General features: G+C 34.4%; 1 protein-coding gene across 8 annotated transcripts in view; it reads right to left on the reverse strand.

Moving 5' to 3' along the window:
- The window catches only part of LOC126820274 (CDAN1-interacting nuclease 1), a 214,832-nt gene that overhangs the window by 120,565 nt on the left and 71,109 nt on the right, over nucleotides 1–23,158 (reverse strand). For 6 of the 8 annotated variants that reach the window (XM_050548136.2, XM_050548139.2, XM_050548140.2 and 3 more), the window contains one exon: nucleotides 9,889–9,934. In XM_050548136.2, coding sequence (XP_050404093.1) covers nucleotides 9,889–9,934 — 46 coding nt within the window. Of the gene's footprint in view, nucleotides 1–9,888; nucleotides 9,935–12,885; nucleotides 12,988–23,158 lie in introns of those variants that run through there. The other 2 variants (XM_050548134.2, XM_050548141.2) reach the window with 2 other exon arrangements.

Genomic DNA, 23,158 nt, shown 5'->3' on the forward strand with positions numbered 1-23,158 from the left:
AAATTGGTTTGACCTAGTCAAAATTGACATTACGCACCAAATGGTGTCACTTCTATGAACATCCAATAATAATCGACTCTTTTACAGGCAAAATAGCATAAAAAGAGACTCGTGCAAAATTGCCCATTTCTCGGTAACTGCTCATGTTACAAACTAATTTTAACACATTTTCTTCGTATGGTTAATAGCTACAAGTTTATAAAAGCTACGTAGAAATATTTTAAAATCTAAAAAGCCTGAATGGGTTGTAAATAGTTCAATTTTACACCTTTTTTCACCTCTTAATCGAAATTGCTCGAAAATAAAATTGAAATTAAAAAAACTAAGTTCACATTTTTTTGCGCCTTTAAAGGGCACACTCTTTTAATTATATCAGTTTAAAAAAAAATAATATTTGCTTTCAAAAAGTGGTACCAAACTGTCAATTATAGTTTTTGGTAAAATTACGCCACTTTCGGTGCCGACAGATAACTGTATCGGTAAAAAAAAAATGACAATTGAGACAACGGGGCATATGAACTTTGTTTTAAACAAATCGAACAATAAATAATTAATCTAGGATTGAAAAACTGAATTAGCCAATGGCGGCCAAGGAAAATTACTGAGTTAAAAAAAAATTGACATTTTTGCTCAAATCAAATGACTCTTTAATTCTGTGTAAAACAAGAATCCAAAAATATTCATAAATAAAAAAAAAATTTTGTAAAAATTTAAATTTTCAAAATTCCGTGCCTTAATTTGGTGCCCAATATCTGCGAAGATTTGCCGAAAATCAAAAATCAAAAGTAGAGTAGCTATGTGCCCTGTCTCCTACTATGCCAAATTGTATCGAAAGTTAAAATCCAACGATTATTGTTAAAATAACTACAATATTTTTAAAAACGATAACTTCGGTGATATCGGACATTTCACATTGCCGCAGAACATTCAAAAATAGCTTTATCCTCTAAGTCACACCCACTTTCCCAGTAAAACCGAAGAAATCGTAACGATGCAACAAGCAGTTGCTGAGATCTAATCAAAATGGAATTAGAATAATAATAATAACTAGACCTGCAAGCAGCAATGAACCGGCTTTCAGGAATCAGACAGGAAGAGTGTCATCCAATAGCCGATCCATCGAGCTAACAAAGATACTTTACTTGTTTTGATTCAGTGACACCCGACGGAGAAATCGCGATTTTCACAGAAGTACCAATTTTTTACTGTTTTTTTTCTTAAAATAACGTATGTATTTCGACTACTTCCAGTTTACAGATCATTGTCGGGATAGATTTAACAAGTGGTATGGGAACTTAACTTCCTGTACCAGAAGTTTCAGAAAGATCCATTTTACAGTTTTTAAAAGAAAGGAAATTTAGAAGACCATTATCACATATTTAATGATATTTAGCAAATAAATGCTAGTCAGAGCCCATCTTGTTAGGACTAGTTACCTCCATTACACTATTAGAAGCATCTCCAGAAATATAACGATTTTTCGACTTTTTCCAAGATTGTGGCCCTTTTTGGACCATTTATACTATATTGAGGCTTTTAAATTTGGATTCACACCCTAGATCACCATTAGGACTCTAAGTAACAGAAGTTTAAGAAATCAAATAAGAGTAGTTTTCGAGATAAAAGCATCTGAATAGGCTCCAAAAGGGAAAATACTAGATTTTCAGCGTCCTATAATATAATGCCTAACCAGCGAATTTGTACCATTTGGATGTCATAAGATCGTCCATTATTCGGGCTATTCAATGAGACTTTAGTTGTTTTGATTCAGTGAAATCTGGCGTAGTAATTATTTTTTTCGCAAGATCACCAGTTTTTTTCCTACTTTTTACGTTTATTTTTTCAAAATATCTGATTATTTTTTCGACTAGTTCCGGTTTTTGGATCATTGTTGGGATAGTTTTAACAAGTTGTTTGGATACTGAACTTTCTGTACCAGAAGCTTCAGAAACATTCATTGAGCTGTTTTCAAAACAAAGAAAATAGAAGAGCATTTTCAGTAATTTAAGGATTTTTGCTACTTTTTTCAAAGATTGAGGCTCTTTTTGGACCACTTATATTATTTTAAGGCCTTTATTTTGGGATTCACGCCATAGACCATGCCTTTATTTTGGGATTCACGTCATAGACCACTGATAGAACTCTGATTTAAAAAAAGTTTAAGAAAAATCGTAGGTGTCGTTTTCGAGAAAAAGGCGTCTTAAAAGGCTCAAAAACGGAAAATATTAGATTTTCGGCGTACCATAATTTTTTTCTAACCATCGAAATCGTATAATTCAGATGTCATATGATAGTTTATTAATGGGGCTATCTAACGACACTTTACTTCTTTTAGTCCGCTAACATCTGACAGAGAAATCAAGTTTTTCGCAAGAGCGCCAATTTTTTTAAACCTTTTTTTCCCATTTTTTGAATACTTCCAGTCTGGAGATTATTGTCGTGATAGTTTTACTAACAGGTTTATGTACAAGAAATTTCAGAAAAATCCATTCAGCTGTTTTCCAAAGGAAGAAAAATAGAAGATCATTTTCAGTAATCTAAGGATTTTTCAACTTTTTTCCAAGATTGAGGCTCTTTTTGGACCACTTATATTATTTCAATGCTTTTATTTTTGGACTCACGCCATAGTTCACCGATAATACTCTGAGTAAAAGAAGCTTAAGAAAAATCATAGTTTTCGTTTTCGAGAAAATGGCGACTCAAAATGCTCCAAAATGGAAAATACTAGATTTTCGGCGTACCATAATCTATTTTCTAGCCATCTAAATCGTATCATTCAGATGTCATATGATAGTCCATTAATGGGGCTATCCAGCGATACTTTAGTTCTTTTGGTCTGCTAACATCTGATGGAGAAATCAAGTTTTTCGCTAGAGCGCTATTTTTTAAAACCTTTTTTCTCCATTTTTTGCATACTTCCGGTATGGAGATTATTGTTGGGATAGTTTTAATAACCGGATTGGCTTATCAAATAGCCACAGGGCTATGTAATGATATATTACATTGTCTAATCAGATAAAATGCCCCTGGGACATCCTATGTTCAATAGTGCCAAAAATGCAAAAATGTCAATATATAGAAAAATAAATTTAAATATTTCAATACATATTATACATCGTTAGAATCGTAATTACGTCAGCTATCTGAATAATAATATGTTACTTTTTTGTAATTTTTTTTTTAAATAATAAATAAATAGAGCATTTTCTAAAATTTCACGATTTTTCAACTTTTTACGATTTTCAGTACGTTATTTTACCTATTCCAGAAATTTCAATGTCTTATTGGATGGATTCATGCACAACAAGACTACCGGAGGGACTCTCGATAGGGAAAGTTTAAAAAAAATCCTTAGAGCAGTTTTCGAGATACAGACGTCCAAAAACGCTCCAAATCAGAAAATACCTGATTTTCAGCATGTCATATTTTGCTGCTCTCTCATAGGATCCGTCGAATCCCCGGGCTACCCAACGATACCTTAATTTCTTTAATCCGTTGATATCGGGTGAAGAAATCATGTTTTTCCCAAAAGCACCCATTTTTTGCGTTTTCTTCAAAATATCGGACATTTTTTCGACCACTTCCGGTTTAAGGATTCTTGTCGAAATAGTTTTATCAGTTGGTTTTGGACTATAACTTTATGTTCCATAAGTTTCAGAAATGTCAATTCGGCCGTAAAACGAAATTAGGGCACACAAAATGGGCAGAAAATTCGAAAACTAAAGGGTGATAACTCTGAATGAAAGTTATATTACTGGAATCGGATTGCCTTCAGGTATTCAAAAATGTAGGTCAAATTTGAAAATTTTGAAAAATTACAAAAATTGCCTCCTAAACAACGTATTCTCAAATTTCGAACGCCAAAAGCCATAGATGAATGTTCGAAATTGAAAAATGTGAGATAGCCATTGTCTCGGAAAAGATTCTGGGTTTCCAAAAATGTGAATTGTTTTAAAATAGGTAAAGAATTGGCGAAACCACGGCCGATTTTTGATTTATTGCTACCGTTCAAAATTCGGCCACTTCCGGTCTGCGCAGAAGTTTCAAAAATACTTTTTCGAGTAACCACCACATGGTTTCCAGAGAGAAAATTGAACTCCAGATCGATATCTGTTTTCGATCATGGAGAAAAAGGCTCCCGCGGTAAATAATAATAATAATAATAATAACTAGACCTGCAAGCAGCACTGAACCGGCTTTCAGGAAATAGACAGGAAGTGTGTAATACAATAGCCGATTTATCGAGCTACCAAACGATACTTTAGATGTTTTGATCCGGTCACACCCGACGGTGAAATCCTGATTGTTCCAAGAGCACCGATTTTTTTACTGTCTTTTTTTTTTTAAATATCGAATATTTTTTTGACTACTTCCTGTTTACGGATCATTATCGGGATAGATTTAACAAGTGGTATGGGAGCTTAACTTCCTGTACCAGAAGTTTCAGAAAGATCCAATGGATAGTTTTACCTCCCTTACACCACTAGAAGCAGATTTACAGATATAACGATTTTTCGACTTTTTTCAAAGATTGTGGCCCTTTTGGACCATTTATACTATATGTAGGCTTTTAAATTTGGATTCACACCCCAGACCAGCGTTAGGTTTCTAAGTAACAGAAGTTTAAGAAAGGAAATAAGAGTAATTTTCGAGATAAAAGCGTCTGAATAGGCTCCAAAAAGGAAAATACTAGATTTTCAGCATCTCATAATATATTACCTAACCAGCGATTTTTTACCATTGAGATGTCATAAGATCACCCATTGTTCGGGCTATCCAATGACACTTTAGTTGTTTTGATTCGTTGAAATATTGCGTTGTAATCACTTTTTTTCGCAAGATCACCATTTTTTACCTTTTAAGGTTTTTTTTTTAAAATATCGGATATTTTTTCGACTACTTCCGGTTTTTGGATCATTGTCGGGGTAGTTTTAACATGTTGTTTGGATAGTTAACTTTCTGTACCAGAAGTTTCAGAAACACCCATTGAGGTGTTTTCAAAACAAAGAATAATAGAAGAGCATTTTCAATAAATTGAGAATTTTTCAACTTTTTTCCAAGATTGAGGCTCTTTTGGACAACTTATGTTATTTCAATGCTTTTATTTTTGGACTCACGCCATAGTCCACCCATAGGACTCTGAGTAAAAACGTTGTTGTTGTGTTTGAGAAAAAGGCCTCTCAAAATGCTCCAAAACGGAAAATAATAGATTTTTGGTGTACCATAATTTATTTTCTAGTCATTTAAATCGTATCATTCAGATGTCATATGATAGTCCATTAATGGGGCTATCCAGCGATACTTTAGTTCTTTTGGTCTGCTAACATCTGATGGAGAAATCAAGTTTTTCGCAAGTGCGCTATTTTTTAAACCTTTTCTCTTCATTTTTTGCATACTTCCGGTATGGCGATTATTGTCGGGATAGTTTTAATAACCGGATTGGCTTATCAAATAGTCACAGGGCTATGTAATGATATATTACATTGTCTGATCAGATAAAATGCCCCTGGGAAATCCTCTGTTAAATGCAAAAATGTCAATATATCGAAAATTAAATTTAAATATTTTAATACATATTATACATCGTTAGAATCGTAATTACGTCAGCTATCTGAATATGTAACTTTTTTGTAAAAACATTTTTAAATAATAAAGTAATAGAGCATTTTCCCAAAAATGTCAATATATCGAAAATTAAATTTAAATATTTTAATACATATTATACATCGTTAGAATCGTAATTACGTCAGCTATCTGAATATGTAACTTTTTTGTAAAAATTTTTTCAAATAATAAAGTAATAGAGTATTTTCCAAAATTTCACGATTTTTCAACTTTTTTCGATTTTCAGTACGTTATGTTACCTATTCCAGAAATTTTAATGTCTTATTGGAAGAATTCATGCACAAGACTACCAGAGAGACTCTCGATAGGGAAAGTTTAAAAAAAATACTTGGAGCAGTTTTCGAGATACAGACGTTCAAAAACGCTCCAAATCAGAAAATACCTGATTTTTAGAATGTCATATATTGCTGCCCTCCCATAGGATCCGCGTGAAATGTGTATCATATGACAGTCGAATCCCGGGCCACCAAACGATACCTTAATTTCTTTAATCCGTTGATATCGGGTGAAGAAATCATTTTTTTCCCAAAAGCACCCATTTTTTGCGTTTTCTTCAAAATATCGGACATTTTTTCGACAACGTCCGGTTTAAGGATTCTTGTCGAAATAGTTTTATCAGTTGGTTTTGGACTATAACTTCATATCCCATAAGTTTCAGAAACGTCAATTCGGCCGTAAAACGAAACTCGGGCACACAAAATGGGCAGAAATTTCGAAAAAATTCGAAAAATAAAGGGTGATAACTCTGAATGAAAGTTATATTCCTGGAATCGGATTGCTTTCAGGTATCCAAAAATGTAGGTCAAATTTGAAAATTTTGAAAAATTAAAAAAATTGTCTCTTAAACAACGTATTTTCAAATTTCGAAAGACAAAAGTCATAGATGAATGTTCGAAATTGAAAAATGTGAGATAGCCATTGTCTCGAAAAAGATTTAGGGTTTCCAAAAATGTGAATTGTTTTAAAATAGGTAAAGAATTTGCGAAACCACGGCCGATTTTTGATTTATTGCTAACGTTCAAAATTCGGCCACTTCCGGTCGGCGCAGAAGTTTCAAAAATACTTTTTCGAGTAACCACCACATGGTTTCCAGAGAGAAAATTGAACCCCACATCGATATCTGTTTTCGATCATGGAGAAAAAGGCTCCTGCGGTAAATAATAATAATAATAATAATAATAATAACTAGACTTTTTTTTTTAAATATCAAATATATTTATATGACAACGGTTTCACCGGTGCCACGTTACCCTAAACATATGTCATCCGGTACCAATGAAACCATTAAACAGGTTTCCACATAAGCATTGCACACATCAAATAAAATGGACGCCGAATCAACCAAATCCAGCAATATCAATTCATTTTATACATTTGTTACATGTAAGTGTACAGTATTTCCGGTGATAATGAAAATGTCCAATTAGTTTTATGAAATCAGAAATGGCATAAGGCATCACATGGTGAAAATTTTATGTAAATCGAATAATAATTGCCACTTTTATAGACCAAAAACCTTGAAAAGTGACTTGTATAAAACCGTCTATTTCTCTGCAACCGTACAAGTTAGAAACCATTTTCTGGTATCTGTATGATCGTATGGGTTTAATCTATTTGTTGATTGGAATCAAATAACATTACAAATTAGACTCATTTGAATAAAATATCTGTTTTGAAGGCTAAAAATACAGTTTTTGCCAAAATGACGTTAAATCTTAAATTACTTGTATCAAATGGCATTAGGTATCACACAGTGAAAATTTTATGAAAATCGAATAATAATTGACACTTTTATGGACCAAAAACCTTGAAAAGTGACCTGTTGAAAATCGCCTATTTCTCCGCAACTGAACAAGTTAGAAACAATTTTGTGAAATCTATATGACCTTATGGATTATATTAATATGTGAATGTAAACAAAAAATTAAAATTATTAATACATATTAAATAATTCTTGTTTGAAAAAAATATTGATTTTAAAAGTTAAAAATGCACTTTTTGACAAAATGTCGTCACTGCCGGTGTCAATTTTAAATTGTAATCAATTTGATACGACGCATACTTGCTTTTTGAATCAAATGGTGTCACTTTTGTGAAAATCCAATAATAATTGACTATTTTACAGGCAAAATAACGAAAACAGTGACTTATGCAAAATTGCCCATTTCTAGGTAACTGCTTATATTACAAACTAATTTTAACATACATTTTCTTCGTATAGATTATATCTACAAGTTTATAAAAGTTACGTAGAAATATCTGAAAATCTGAAAAGCCTGAATGGGTTGTAAATAGCTCAATTTTACACCTTTTTTCACCTCTTAATCGAATTTGGTCGAAAATGAAATCGAAATTAAAAAAACTGTTCCCAACATTTTGTGCGCCTTTAAGGGGCACACTCTTTTAGTTATATCAGTTTTTTTAAAAAATAATATTTGCTTTCGAATATTTTTTTGACTACTTCCTGTTTACGGATCATTATCGGGATAGATTTAACAAGTGGTATGGGAACTTAACTTCCTGTACCAGAAGTTTCAGAAAGATCCATTGGACAGTTTTACCTCCCTTATACCATTAGAAGCAGATTTACAGATATAACGATTTTTCGAATTTTTCAAAGACTGTGGCCCTTTTGGACCATTTATACTATATTGAGGCTTTTATATTTGGAATCACACCATAGACCACCGTTAGGACTCTAAGTAACAGAAGTATAAGAAAGGAAATAAGAGAAGTTTTCGAGATAAAAGCGTCTGAATAGGGTCCAAAAAGGAAAATAATAGATTTTCAGCGTTCAATTATATATTGCCTAACCCGCGAATTTTTACCATTTAGATGTCATACGATTGTCCATTGTTCGGGCTCTCCAATGACACTTTAGTTGTTTTGATTCGGTGAAATCTTACGTAGTAATAACTTTTTTCGCAAGACCACCATTTTTTTCACTTTTTATGGGGTTTTTTTCTCAAAATATCGGATATTTTTTCGATAGTTTTTGGATCATTCTCGGGATAGTTTTAACAAGTTGTTTGGTTACCTAACCTTCTGTACAAGAAGTTTCAGAAAAATCCATTCAGCTGTTCTCCAAAGAAAGAAAAATAGAAGAGCATTTACAGTAATTTAATGATTTTTCAACTTTTTTCCAAGATTGAGGCTCTTTTTGGACCACTTATATTATTTCAATGCTTTTATTTTTGGACTCCGATAGGACTCTAAGTAAAAGAAGTTTAAGAAAAATCGTAGTTTTCGTTTTCGAGAAAATGGCGTCTCAAAATGCTCCAAAACGGAAAACACTAGATTTTTGGTGTACCATAATTTATTTTCTAGCCATCTAAATCGTATCATTCAGATGTCATATGATAGTCCATTAATGAGGCTATCCAGCGATACTTTAGTTCTTTTGGTCTGGTAAAATCTGATGGAGCAATCAAGTTTTTCGCAAGTGCGCTATTTTTTTTAAACCTTTTTTCTTTGTTTTTTGCATACTTCCGGTATGGCGATTATTGTCGGGATAGTTTTAATAACCGGATTGGCTTATCAAATAGTCACAGGGCTATGTAATGATATATTACATTGTCTGATCAGATAAAATGCCCCTGGGAAATCCTATGTTAAATAGTGCCAAAAATGCAAAAATGTCAATATATCGAAAATTAAATTTAAATATTTTAATACATATTATACATCGTTAGAATCGTAATTACGTCAGCTATCTGAATATGTAACTTTTTTGTAAAATTTTTTTTCAAATAATAAAGTAATAGAGCATTTTCCAAAATTTCACGATTTTTCAACTTTTTTCGATTTTCAGTACGTTATGTTACCTATTCCAGAAATTTTAATGTCTTATTGGAAGGATTCATGCACAAGACTACCAGAGGGACTCTCGATAGGGAAAGTTTAAAAAAAATCCTTGGAGCAGTTTTGCTGCCCTCTCATAGGATCCGCGTGAAATGGGTATCATATGACAGTCGAATCCCCGGGCCACCCAACGATACCTTAATTTCTTTAATCCGTTGATAATATAACATGTAATAGTCTGCGATATCACCTCTGTGGAAGCGAGGTTAAATAATGCTATTTCACACACACTAAATGTCATTGTGCTTGATAACGATAAGAGGATACTTGTTGAAACATCGTGCTTTTAAAATAAAACTAGTGATTGTATCCAAAAAAAACCGTGTTCTCTTATTGTAATAATGTAAGTAATGGTAATACAAGAAACAAGACTTTATACAGATGATTATTAGGAAGAAATACCTGATATTCCTGTGATCTAATACTGTTGAACGTATAATGGGAGAGCCTGTAAAATTCAAATCCAACTGATTACAGATACTGACAAAATACTGTACCGGTAAATAATTTATAAAAATAATTTTCATTTAAAGGCCATAATATATAGAACATTGCAGATAAGTTCCTAACAAAAAATATTACACATTAAATGATTATTATTATTACAAAGATCTATAGTGCACACCTGCTACATAAATGTATAAGAACAAGCCAACATTGAGACTGATGTCCCCCGCCAAAATCCCAAAATAAATAGATGACACATATTAATTAATCGCACATCTATTTTTTTCAAAAGTATCGAGCAATCAAACTGATTATCAACTTTCCACTAAGTTTCATCACTCTCTATAAGATAGAATCAAAGTTATCTTGTCCCAAAGCATCGACCAAGGAAATTGCCTATCTCTGCTTAGCTTTAGCTCGTTATGTTAATCATTGAACTCAGTCAAGACGAACATCTACATCAGGTTTAAACATTCTACCTCAATTAGAAGCAGAGTTGTCTTGACCAATCAAAATGCTTATTGCTCCTAAGCCTAAGCAAAAAATTCTCATCATCGAACTTAGTCAAGGTATCGATGTAATGAAACTATACACCAAGTTTCATCACTCTCACTTAATTAGAACTAAAGTTATCGTGCCCCAAAGCATCAACCAATCAAATTGCTTATCTCTGCTTACCCTAAGCAGAAAATGCTCATCTTCGCACTCCATCAAAGCATGGACATCATAAACACCTACACCAAGTTTGAACATTCTAGCTCAATTAGAAGGAAAGTTATTGTGTTCCAAAGTCTTGGCCAATCAAATTGCTTATCGCTCTGCTTAACCTGAGCAGAAAATGCTAAATATCGAACTTAATCAAGGTATTGATGTAATGAAAGTATACACCAAGTTTCATCACTCTCACTTATTTGGAACTAAAGTTATCATGTCCCAAAGCATCAACCAATCAAATTGTTTATTTCTTCTTACCCTAAGCAGAAAATGCTCATCTTCATACTCCATCAAGGCATTGACCTAATAAACACCTACACCAAGTTTGAACATTTTAGCTCAATTAGAAGGAGAGTTATGGTGTTCCAAAGTCTCGGCCAATCAAATTGCTTATCGCTCTGCTTACCCTGAGCAGAAAATGCTCATTATCGAACTTAAGTCAAGGTATTGATGTAATGAAACTACACACCAAGTTTGATCACTCTCACTTAATTAGAACTAAAGTTATCGTGTCCCAAAGCATCAACCAATCAAATTGCTTACCCTAAGCAGAAAATGCTTAACTTCGAACTCAATCAAGGCATTGACCTAATAAACACCTACACCAAGTTTGAACATTCTAGGTCAATTAGAAGGAGAGTTATTGTGTCCCGAAAAGTGGGACGGACAGACGGACGGACACACTGACAGACGCACGAACCCATTTTAATAGTCTTCGAAAGGCAGGGGACAATAAGATAAAATTCGACTTTACATTTAAATGATAAAATTGGACATACTTGATAAAAACAACATCAATAATGTCAAAAAAATGTTAATATTGTTTTCAAATAAAATTACATGCATTTGAAATAGCTCTAGATTAAAGAATCAGTGGGTAAAAGCCTTTTTCAATAAAAGAGTAGCAATTGAAGGAACGAATGATGCATTTGCAGAAAATGTAAAAAGAGCTCATCGCCATGCTATTGTGTGGCGAGAGAGAGAGAGAGAAATGGGGTTTAACGTCCACTCGACACAAACTAGGTAATTTCGGGACTAACATATGGTTTAATTTTTGTGATTTACATAATTCGCTTGCGCGTAGGGGTCTTTAGCAGTGGGAGGAAACCGGAGGACCCGGAGAAAACCCACGAGGTTGGACAGGCAACCCTACTCCTTGTCACGTACAACCGGGGATTCGAAACCACGCCAGTCGACTCAATGACAGACTTTATGATACAGCGCGCGCACGCTAACCATTCAGCCACCCCCCCCCCATATTGTGTGGCGTTCATTGGAAGATCGTAATCCGCCTGAACTTGATCCGGAACTGTATAGCTGGGTGAAGGACACTAAATTGAAAACATTACAACCGGTCACCCTTCCAGTTGATAATCAACTTGCTCCGGAGTCTGTCATGCGGCTCATCAGATGCGGATGCAAGAGTGACAACCCATGTAGTAGGCGTGCTTGTAGCTGCACTAGGGATGGCTTAAAATGTACATTATTTTGCGCTTGTGCCGCCGCAGGTTGCAGCCGGAAACACGACTAAAGGGTTAAACTGAATATTACCTATTTTTGGGAGTCATATTCGTCTTTTGCGGGTAGAATTTGGGTTTTTTTTTTTCGAAAATGTTAAAAAAAATAGCCACTGGTAGTCATGTATGTGGTGTCATCGTATCCGTCTTATGCACCTATGTCCTGAAATATATAGCTTCTCTCTAGACATAGCTAGGTTTGGTGAAATAATCGCTCCCAATCGCCGCTAAATGGTTAAGGGGCCATATTAGCCGCCATGTTGGATTTTACTATCATCTAATCACTCCACAACATAATAAATGATTCCAGTGTATTCCTTGACCCCAAAAACATACGGTTAGACACCAACATTATCACCCTAGACTAAATACTATGGGAGTTATAGGGGATAAATTGAAATGGCGGCCATCTTGGACGCCATCTTGAATTTCTCAAAACGCTCAAGGGTGACTGAGGTTCACCCGGCATATTCTGAAAGAGAATACCCTAGGCTACTAAAATCAATCTTGAAAAAAACTTTGTATACAATTTCCAGGTTCGCTCGAACTATTGGGTTTAGCGACCGGACTACATTGTACATAATGACTGGTAATGATATGATTTTTACATTCCCATATACCAGTAGATAGCCTACTGTTTGCTCCTGCTGAAACTTCGACTAGAAAATTCCTTGCAATTTCTTAAATCTTTAATCGAAATGGCAAAAACTTAGTGACGTACCTGGAATTTTCATCCCATAGGTTTATTCGTCGAACCTTTACTCCTAGAAGTTCCATTATTCTCTTGTAAATTTCACTTATTTTGACATTGTCCCATTCTCAGAACATAAATGAAATGAGATGAAATAGGGTTTAACATCTTACAGTTCTGTTCCTATACTTGGCTAATGAAGCCTGGAATATGTCATACAGTGTGCTATGAGGGAAATTTTGCCCAGGCAGCGGCACTATGGCCTACTCTCATATCGAATTCCAACTGACAAGGGATCTTTTACGTGCACAGCAATGCATACATGGGACCTCAGTTTTTCATCCCGTTCGAACGACTAGACAGCTGTCCTTTGCTACCTCAGAACATAAACATTATGACTTTATGGGACACTTGCATATCGAATAGGCCTATACAGGTGATCGACAAATTGGTTGCATTCGGTTAGAAATGTCCAGTGAAGGAAAATTCACCCGTTTGTTTTGTGGCAGTAATACTTATTAGGGTTTCACACTGTGGATCTTGTATGAAACACTAGTGGGTTTTTTTTCAGATTAATATTATTATTTATTTTTTCTGTTTCCACTCTGCTTATTTCGCTAAAACTGCCCATTGGATCACTTTGTGTTTGAGAGCAAAGCCTGGAAATGTGACATTTAAAGAAAAAGATAGGTTGCCAGGCAACGAAACATACGCCCACAGCGGCTAAATCGTCCGAGCGGTCAACAAGGGTTGTCGCATATTTATTCCTTTGTAGGTAATTGGGGGCCTTTACAAGACAGTTCAATACAGATCAGATTATAATTTTTGCTGTTGGGGGTTTACATGGTTCTACAAATTGAAACAAGAGTCTCAACTCTGGAAGTAACTACAGAAATTGTTGAAATTTGACAGGCTTTTTTGTTTCACAAATTTAAATGATGCATATAAATTTCATACATATCGGATGATAACTTTCATCAATCGAGCATTAAAAAGGTTGAACAAAGTCAAACAAGGGCCATAACTCTACAAGTAATAAACGGAAATTGCTGAAATTCAATTGGCCTCTTCGTTTCCCTAATTTAAATATTTCATATAAATTTCACAAAGATCGGATGTTAACTTTTGGCATTACAGCGTTCACAAGGTTCAACAAAGCGAAACAAGGGCCATAACTCTAGAAATTATAAACGGAAATTATTGAAATTAAATAGGATTCTTCGTTTCACTAATTTAAATAGGGCATATAAATTTCAGAAAGATAGGATAACTTTTGGGGTTAAAGCGTTCACAGGGTTAAACAAAGTGAAACAAGGGCCATAACTCTAGAAGTAATAAACGGAAATTGCTGAAATTCAATAGGCCTCTTCGTTTCCCTAATTTAAATATTTCATATAAATTTCACAAACATCGGATATTAACTTTTGGCATTACAGCGTTCACAAGGTTCAACAAAGCGAAACAAGGGCCATAACTCTAGACATTATAAACGGAAATTATTGAAATTAAATAGGCTTCTTCGTTTCACTAATTTAAATAATGCATATAAATTTCAGAAAGATAGGATGATAACTTTTGGGGTTAGAGCGTTCACAAGGTTAAACAAAGTGAAACAAGGGCCATAACTCTAGAAGTAATAAACGGAAATTGCTGAAATTCAATAGGCTTTTTCGTTTCCCTAATTTTAATATTGCATATTAATTTCACATAGATCGGATGATAACTTTTGGCATTAGAGCGTTCACAAGGTTCAACAAAGTGAAACAGTGGCCAGAACTCTAGACGTTAAAAACAGAAATTATTGAAATTATATAGGCCCTTTCATCTCACTAATGTAAACAACATATATCAATTTTAAAACAATTGGATGATAACTTTTGGCGTTAGAGCGTTAACAAGAAATTGTGGACGAACCGACGGACTGACCGACGGGGGCGACGGCAATATACGTCCACATTTCTATGTGGCCGTATAAAAAAAACAATTTTTTTAGTTTTCAAATTTTTTTCTTGAAACTTTGTAGGTAGATAGGTACTTTACATTATTACAAGGCAAAGCAAATAATTGATTACGTAATCTAATACTTTGGTATAGATAATTTCCTATATTGATTATACATTTACGTTTGGCGTTCGTTCAAATATTTGAAATTTGTGTAAAGAAGGAAAGGACCAAAATCTTGCGACGTAAATTTATATATGCTGGGCAACAGATGAGAAAGTGTTATTCGTCTTCAACGGCGTTCGTTGTGCAGCATGTACAAATTTTATTTTCACGATCCATTCTTGTATAACACCCGGTTTCCACATTCAATTTAAGCATACCACATCGAAACTGACATATTATATTTTGATATTTATTATCAATAGATGAATTTAGGTAAATTTAATGTTCATGTACAGTCAGCTGTAAATAAATATCAAAATCAAACAAGGGCATCGCTACCGCTGCAATATACGTCCACATTCCTGCTATGAATGACATCGTGTTTTTCGAAATGATAAGAATGGAATGGTTGTAAGTAGCTAGATGTATGCATCCTGTTTGAGACATTGCATCTTAGTGGGGACCCTTAAAGGGCCAATCCCGATAATATTTTGGAGAATAAATCTGCTTAATTTTGTGTTAAAATGCCTTAAAATCCTGTACCTTAGGGCGGAGCAACTAACTCAATATATGTCATAGGTTTTCAAACAACTCAAACCCGTCAGTCTTCATCTGGAAATGCAGACGGTGTCCAAAGCTGTATTTATATGGTGTCTGGATGAAACCAGACTTTTATTTTACAAAAATAATGTGTAGGCGAAATTTACCTTTCGTTATGAAGTACAGCACATGGGTCATTCATGTTAGACCTCTAAAGGAACGAGATTCGATTATCAAGTGACCCAACGATGAAATTGACCCGAAATCTCAAAAGGGTTACGTGTCCAGATAAGCAGTTTTGCCGTTCACGTCCAAACGACTCAATATCTTGAGTTGAAATTGTGAGACAAGGTAAATAAGATTAAACTGAAAACTCATTTATTTTGCACACTGAAGGAACCATAATATTCAACTTTTTATATTTAACTTGCAACTGCATTCTATCTTATTTTGTGTGTAATTATAGTGTTCTTCCTATATTCTACTTGTATAATGTATATGTTTTGTAGTTTGGGAGTGACTTCCCACTTTAAAATGCTATTGCATTTCAAATGATTTTGAATTTATCCTAACATTACATGTATATATGTCTTTGTAGCTTAGGAGGGACCTATGGAAGATTAGGGGTTTTTTTGCAAACTAAATACGTTGCCTCATTAAATAAAGTTTTTTTTTTATTATTATTATTATTTTTATTATTATTATTATTACTTGATATTGTGGCGCTTAAATTTCATACGTACTCGGACTTCTATTTTGAGACCATGTTCAAATCGGGATAGTCCCTTAAACTTCATTTCCGTTACTTGAAGTATATGTCATATGCATTAGAACAAATCTTTCTCCCCTTTTTTACACCTCCTTTAAAAGTACACAGGATTTGCAAGAATACACTTTCTGTTAGAACTTTTAAGAATTTTGATAGTCTGAAAAAAAAACAAAAAAACGGTAGCCTCCCTACTCCCCCACCCCAACAACAATGCAGGAATCCTTAGTTAAAAGACTTATTTTCCCAAACATTAAAATTTGAAAGTTTGCTTTTTGTATGTATTTCCAAAGCAGCTATTTGCTTTAGGTTGCCAAACTCATTTTCAAAATATTGAAATATTATTATTATTATTATTATTACAGCATATTTATAGTGCACCCTTTCAGGGGCACTTTACAAAGTGACAATGTAAATCACACATAAACAACAAGATTATGGGCATGTTAACGATTGTATACAGAGTCATTTAAAATCCTGATTAAATAAATGTGTTTTAAGTTGTTTTTTAAAAGAATACAGAGATGTACAACATCTTAAACTAAATGGTAGATTATTCCATAAAACAGGTGCTTGATAACTAAAAGAGCGCTGACCATAGGAGACTAGTTGAACAGTTTTGGGCTTTAAAAGTAGTTTATCTGATGTACGTAATGTTCGGCCAGGTGTATAAAGTTCTAAAAGATCTGAGAGATAAACAAGAGCTAAATTATTTAAACATTTAAATGTAAGTAATAAAATCTTAAAATCAATTCGATATTTAACAGGTAACCAGTGTAAATTATATAAAACAGGAGTTATGTGGTCACATTTCTTAGTTAAAGTAACAAGTCTAGCCGCAGTATTCTGTGCTTTTTGTAATTTATCTATAAGCTTTAAAGGTAAACCAACTAAAAGTGAATTAAAGTTATCTAATCGAGAAGTGACCAGAGAATTAACAAGTGACTTAGTGGCCTCTACAGTTACACATTTACGTATTTTACCTATATTTCTAATATTGAAATAGCACAATTTACAAATATTATTTACTTGAGCTCCCATAAGCATAAAACTATCAAAGATAGCGCCAATATTACGAGCAGAATAAGATGAAAATATATCACAATTACCAATTACAACAGGGGGGTTATCTTGTGCAGATTTACTTAATTGATGCCTTGAGCCTAATAACAAATATTCGGTTTTATCATCATCAATTTTAGAAAGTTCTTTGACATCCATTTTCTAATTTCACTAATACAGTTCTCAAGTTGCAATTTTGATAAATTGAAAGAAGATGGACAATTAGGTGTAAATGAAATATATAATTGAGTATCATCGGCATACAAATGAAAGCTGAGACCATATTTTCTGACAATATCTCCTAATGGTGACGTATAGAGGGTAAATAAAATCGGACCAAGAACAGAACCTTGGGGAACCCCAGATGACAAAACAGATTCAGACGACGATTTGCAATTAACTAAAATACACTGTTTTCTACCCACAAGATAGCTCTCTAAAAGATTTAATGCAGAGCCACAAATACCGAATTTAAATTGAAGTCTACGTAGAAGAATGGAAGGGTCCACCGTGTCAAAAGCAGCAGATAAATCTAATAAAATTAAAAATGTACATTTTCTAATATCAATTTCCATTAAAATATCATTTGAAACCCGGGTTAAAGCTGTTTCGGTACTGTGAAATATGGGTATCCTTAAATGGAGAAACTGACAGATTGAAGTTGGATATAAATGTTTTACAGGTACAAAATGTATCTTTAAACTATTGATAAATTTGTGTAAAAGCAATTTTGTTTTCCACTGAAAGGATTTCTGTACTGCTCCCTACCTATTACTAGGGTGGTGGTTTTTCACTTTACTAAATTGCCAACATCATTTTTTTTTCTAAATTCTGGTTTTTTTTCTGTTTTCTTTTATGCTTCACTTTTTAGTGGAGTGCACAATGCACACTCTTTTGACATTTTCAATTAATTTTGTATTATTACATATGAATAAAATAATTGTTCCATGATTTTTGTTCTGCAAAAGTGAAAAATCATCACCCCAACTATTCCGTTCACTCTATCATCCATTTGCTTATATATCTCTATACTGTTCCATTCCTTCACATGGCTGGCTATGCTCTATTTTGCTCACTTTCCGATCGTTACATCCCATGTTCTCTTCTCCATAGACATTTAACTACACAATGACTATACTTCCCACATCCTTGACACTGCTCAAATCTTGATCTGCATACGCTTTCCTTGTGCCCATGTTTTCGAAAACATGCCCATCCAGAGTCTCCATTACAAAATGTCCACCTAATCTTCAAACCTCATTTTCATGATGTGATTTATCAATTCCTTCTTAGTTGCACAGATCACCAATACATCCTTTTGTATTCATCTGTATTTAACATCCAAGACTCATTATTGTGCTAAGCATTGTGTTTCTATACTCAGCTACTTCTCTGGTACTGTGCTGCTGGGTGTACCCGGCCAATATCCTTTCTGCATTCATACACATATGTACACCACAATCAAAGCCATTAGTTTGTTGTGTAACATTTTTCTTATACACACATTCCCATTCTCTAGTATTATTTACATCAATTCCTTTTAAAAACTTCTTTACAGTTCTCATATATTTCATTCCTGTTCTAGGGTGATGAACTGAATCATAATACTTTATTGTTCTCAATTGTACAAACACTGCTATCAAGCTCCAGTGGCCAGGGGTGTGTACTGGTATCAACACCTTTTCATAAGTCAGTAAATTCCAGTTTGCATAACTTTCTATAGCATCAGTGCAATTCATTTCTATTCTTACATATGCGAATGTGTCCAACACTTTAATATTATTGCCCAAAAGTTGTGATTCTTCTTCTACAGCTTTCAAATAGAAGTTTATCACTCGATCATTCAATCAACCAGCGAGGAGTGTTGAGTGTGTCCAAATCCTCTTCTGACAAACCATACCCAAAACCTCTACATATAATTCTTTGATATGGTACAACTGCAAGTTCTTCTCCTTTACAGTCTATATTCAGAGCTTTCTGTACATTTTTCATTCTTTTTTTCTTTTCCAATTGTGCCGTACGTGAGCTGTCAAATTGCTGTACTTTATTTGAATTACATTCATATAATTTATCGACCATCAAAACTTTTTTCTCTACAAATCCTTGGTTAATTAAGCACTCGTTTCTTTTTTACTTAGCTTCTTTCCTAATAATGCATAATATAGGTTTATGGTCAGAGTAATAACTCTCAAGACAATCTGCTTCCTTGTACTTCTCTTCAACATTACTGAATATAAAATCTATACATGTTCCAGAATCTGTTGTTGGTTTGATTATCCACTGCATCATTTTAAACATTTCACACAATCTGTCATAATCTTTACTGCTTCTCTGGATATTAAAATCACCCAAAACCAAAATGTTCTCTTATTTACTCAAATCAGCCAATAAGGTCTGTATAGTAGCAAACAGCACGGAAAAGGGTACATTTGGTGGTTTGTATAAACCTACCAATTTTAAGCTTTTCACTGAGTCGCCTTCCTCAATTCCATCCCTGTTCCAGTTCTCTATTTCCTTTCCATGGCGCCTTTTATCATTCTCAGTAACTGCATCATTTCTATACAAGGAAAATCCTTCTATTTGTAAATTATTTTCAGTCTTACACTTGAGATGTGTTTCAGATAATAATACCACTGCAGCTTGCTTAAAATATCTCTGACACTTGACATCTTCTAAATACTTTCTCAGTGACCTTACATTATGATAAACAAAGACAAGACTATGAAGAGAAAACTCTGGCAAAGTACAAGATTCCACCTTCAACATTCTTTCTTTTCTTAGCCTGTCTATTTCAAGTTTTACATCCTGACTAACTTTAATCTTCGTCTCGGCTAAGTTTAATATGTATAAACCTTGTAATGTTCTTACTCTACTCAGACCTACATAATGCATGTGGGGAATTCTAACGCCTTCAAAATCAACCACTGCTTCATTCAATGTATCGCCCTGGGACCTATGAATTGTTTTGGCTGCTGATGGTCTCAGAGGGATTTGTGTTCTCATCACTTCAGCATTCTTATGCCTCCCGATTTGAATCTGTCGTGAAACTGGCATCACAGGTGTCCATTCTTTTTTAATATTGCATTTGAATAAGGTGTTCAATTCTTCCCGTGTCTTTTTCCCAACATTTGCATCATCAAACTCTACCCAAATAACACTTCCAACTGCTGAATTTTGACTTGATGTTTCAATATGCTTTACTATACACAACTAGCTCCATTAGTCATACCATCATCTATTCTTACATTTATACACATTTCACATTTTAGTCCAACTGCTATGTTTAGGTTAGTGCTTAACTGCATAGTCTTTTTCAGATCATCAGGAATATTACTCATTACTCTTTCTTTCACCGTTTGAGCTGCAGTTCCAACAATGCTATCTTTAGCTTTGATAACAAATTTTTTACTATCTATCTTATTAAATACCTCAATGTTAAACACTTCTACTTTCTGATTACTCACAAACAAATGCTGTAGTTGGTACGGATAATTGATTGTATTTCTTTAGAGCATTCTGGTCTTCAAGAGATTAAGATCACTTTTCTTCTCTTTGTCACTTTTATCAGTGCACTCCCTGAGTCTATTTAATAACTCTGAAAACACTCTGCTATCTTTCTGTCTCATTATTTCAGTTAGCTCAAAAAGCTCAAAATTATCCTGCCAAATATTACTTGCAAGTGGACCATATCCATGTTTATGATTCTGAAATACATACCCATCAAATACTGGTATCAACTGAAATATATCACCAACAGCAATAACACTGACACACCAAATAATACATCTTGTAGACGTTGTTCGATAAAGTTCATCATTCCATTTCCAACCATTGATATTTCATCAATAAATATTACTTTCAAGCCTCCTAGCTCTGTCCTTAATGTATTCATGCTACTACAGTTCATTGCTCCGTACACAAATGATTGACATGCAGGTACTCTCAACGATGTATGTACGGTGTTCTCCTTTATATTGTACGCGGCCTTGTCGGTAGGAGCAACAAGCAACAACCGTGTTGTTTGGTAATCATCTCCTGCCTTACTTTTATAATACCCCAACAAGCTCTGATACAAAGCTGTTGTAACCAAGCTTTTTCCTACTCCTGCACCACCTGACAAAAATCTGAACACTTGTCTTTCAGTAGTCTTTAGTACATGTAGAGTGTCAAATACAAACAATTGTTGTTTTTCATTCAGACATCGCATTAACTTTCTATAATCTTCATCTGGCATTTCATACTATGTTACTTCATCGCTTTTTTCCATTTTAGGAATCCCTAAATCTCTGCTCATATCATATTCACACTGAATATCTCCCCCGTTTTCTTTAGCATGCTCTTTCTCCGTTTGCTCCTCGATTTCATCTTTTTTTATCTACTTGTTGTGTTATGGGTGCTTGATTATCCCAAATTTCTTCATAGTCATTAAAGCCTGCCTCCATGGCAGCATCAACTTCAGTTCTTGTACCCTCAAACTGTTTCCTTTGTTCTTCAATGTCATTCTTATTTAACTGATAGCTCTCAATATAACTTTCACATTCATGCAACAAGTCTACTTCTTCATTTCTCCAACATGTAAATAACATTAACAACTCTCTATAGTGTTTTTCTGGATCTTTATCTACATTAAAATGTTCATACCTAATAACTCTTGCTCTCTGCCTATTTTTTTCGGATTCCATGCCTTCATCATCTGAATTATGCTCTTCTGCATTTTCCTTCAGTGTGCCATCCTTTTCAGTTTTTGATCTCTTTGAATATCTTTTTTTCTGATCATATCTCGATACGAAATCTGCTAACGTCAACTTACTTAACGATTGAGGCCTGTTCTTACACCGTTCAATAATATTACTCGACTGAACATCTCCATCGTCTGATTCCATTTTCTCCAGTTCTTCCTTACTTTTTATCAGCACCACTCTTTCATCTGGAGGTGAGGTATTGATGAATACAACTTCCCTTGATGACATTCGCATAGGTAACTGCAAGAGGATATATACTGAGCGCCACGGAAAACGCAACACATTTTTTTTCCCCAAATATTTTATTACTAGGTGGTTTTGTATGTATAATATTATGCAATACTATGAACTATTGTTTCACACAATGCTCCCAAAAGCAAAAAATATTGGCCCGTGTGCAAAAGAAAATTGCACGAGATGCACATGAAAACTCCAATATTCACGTGCAGCATTGTGTGTGAGCCTTTAAAAGCATGTTTTCAACTTAATGTGCAGTACATGAACTGTAAAACGTCAATCTGTCGTAATTTGTTGTTGGACGTGTGAAGGAATCGAGCTAGAGATGCCGAGACTTACTGAAAATCAACGGAATAAAGCCATGGGAATGTCCAGGGCTGGCATGTCTACACGTGCTATTGCCAGACACTTCAATTGTCATCAGTCCACTATTGTAAGGTTGGTGGAACGTGTTCGATTTACTGGATCAACACGTGACCGTCAACGTCCTGGTCCACAACGCGTTACAACCCAGACTCAAGACCGCTACATCCGGGTCACTCATCTGCGTGACAGATTCCGCCCAGCGACTCGAACAGGTGCAGCAGTAGTCGGAAGACAAGGACCAGTAAGTGCCAACACCGTAAGACGTCGTCTAAGAGAAGTAGCCTACCGTGATAATGTCTTGCAAACAATTGTTATTCCGATGTTTCGAGCGCACCCACAACTTCAGCACTTCCAACAAGATAATGCACGTCCGCATAACGACCGTTTTAGTATGGACTACCTGGCTGCTAACAACATCAATGTCTTGGACTGGCCAGCCATGTCTCCGGACATGGCACCGATAGAACATGTCTGGGATGAGATT

Source organism: Patella vulgata, chromosome 5 (genome assembly GCF_932274485.2).
Source record: "Patella vulgata chromosome 5, xgPatVulg1.2, whole genome shotgun sequence".
NCBI classification, from domain to species: Eukaryota; Metazoa; Mollusca; class Gastropoda; family Patellidae; genus Patella; species Patella vulgata.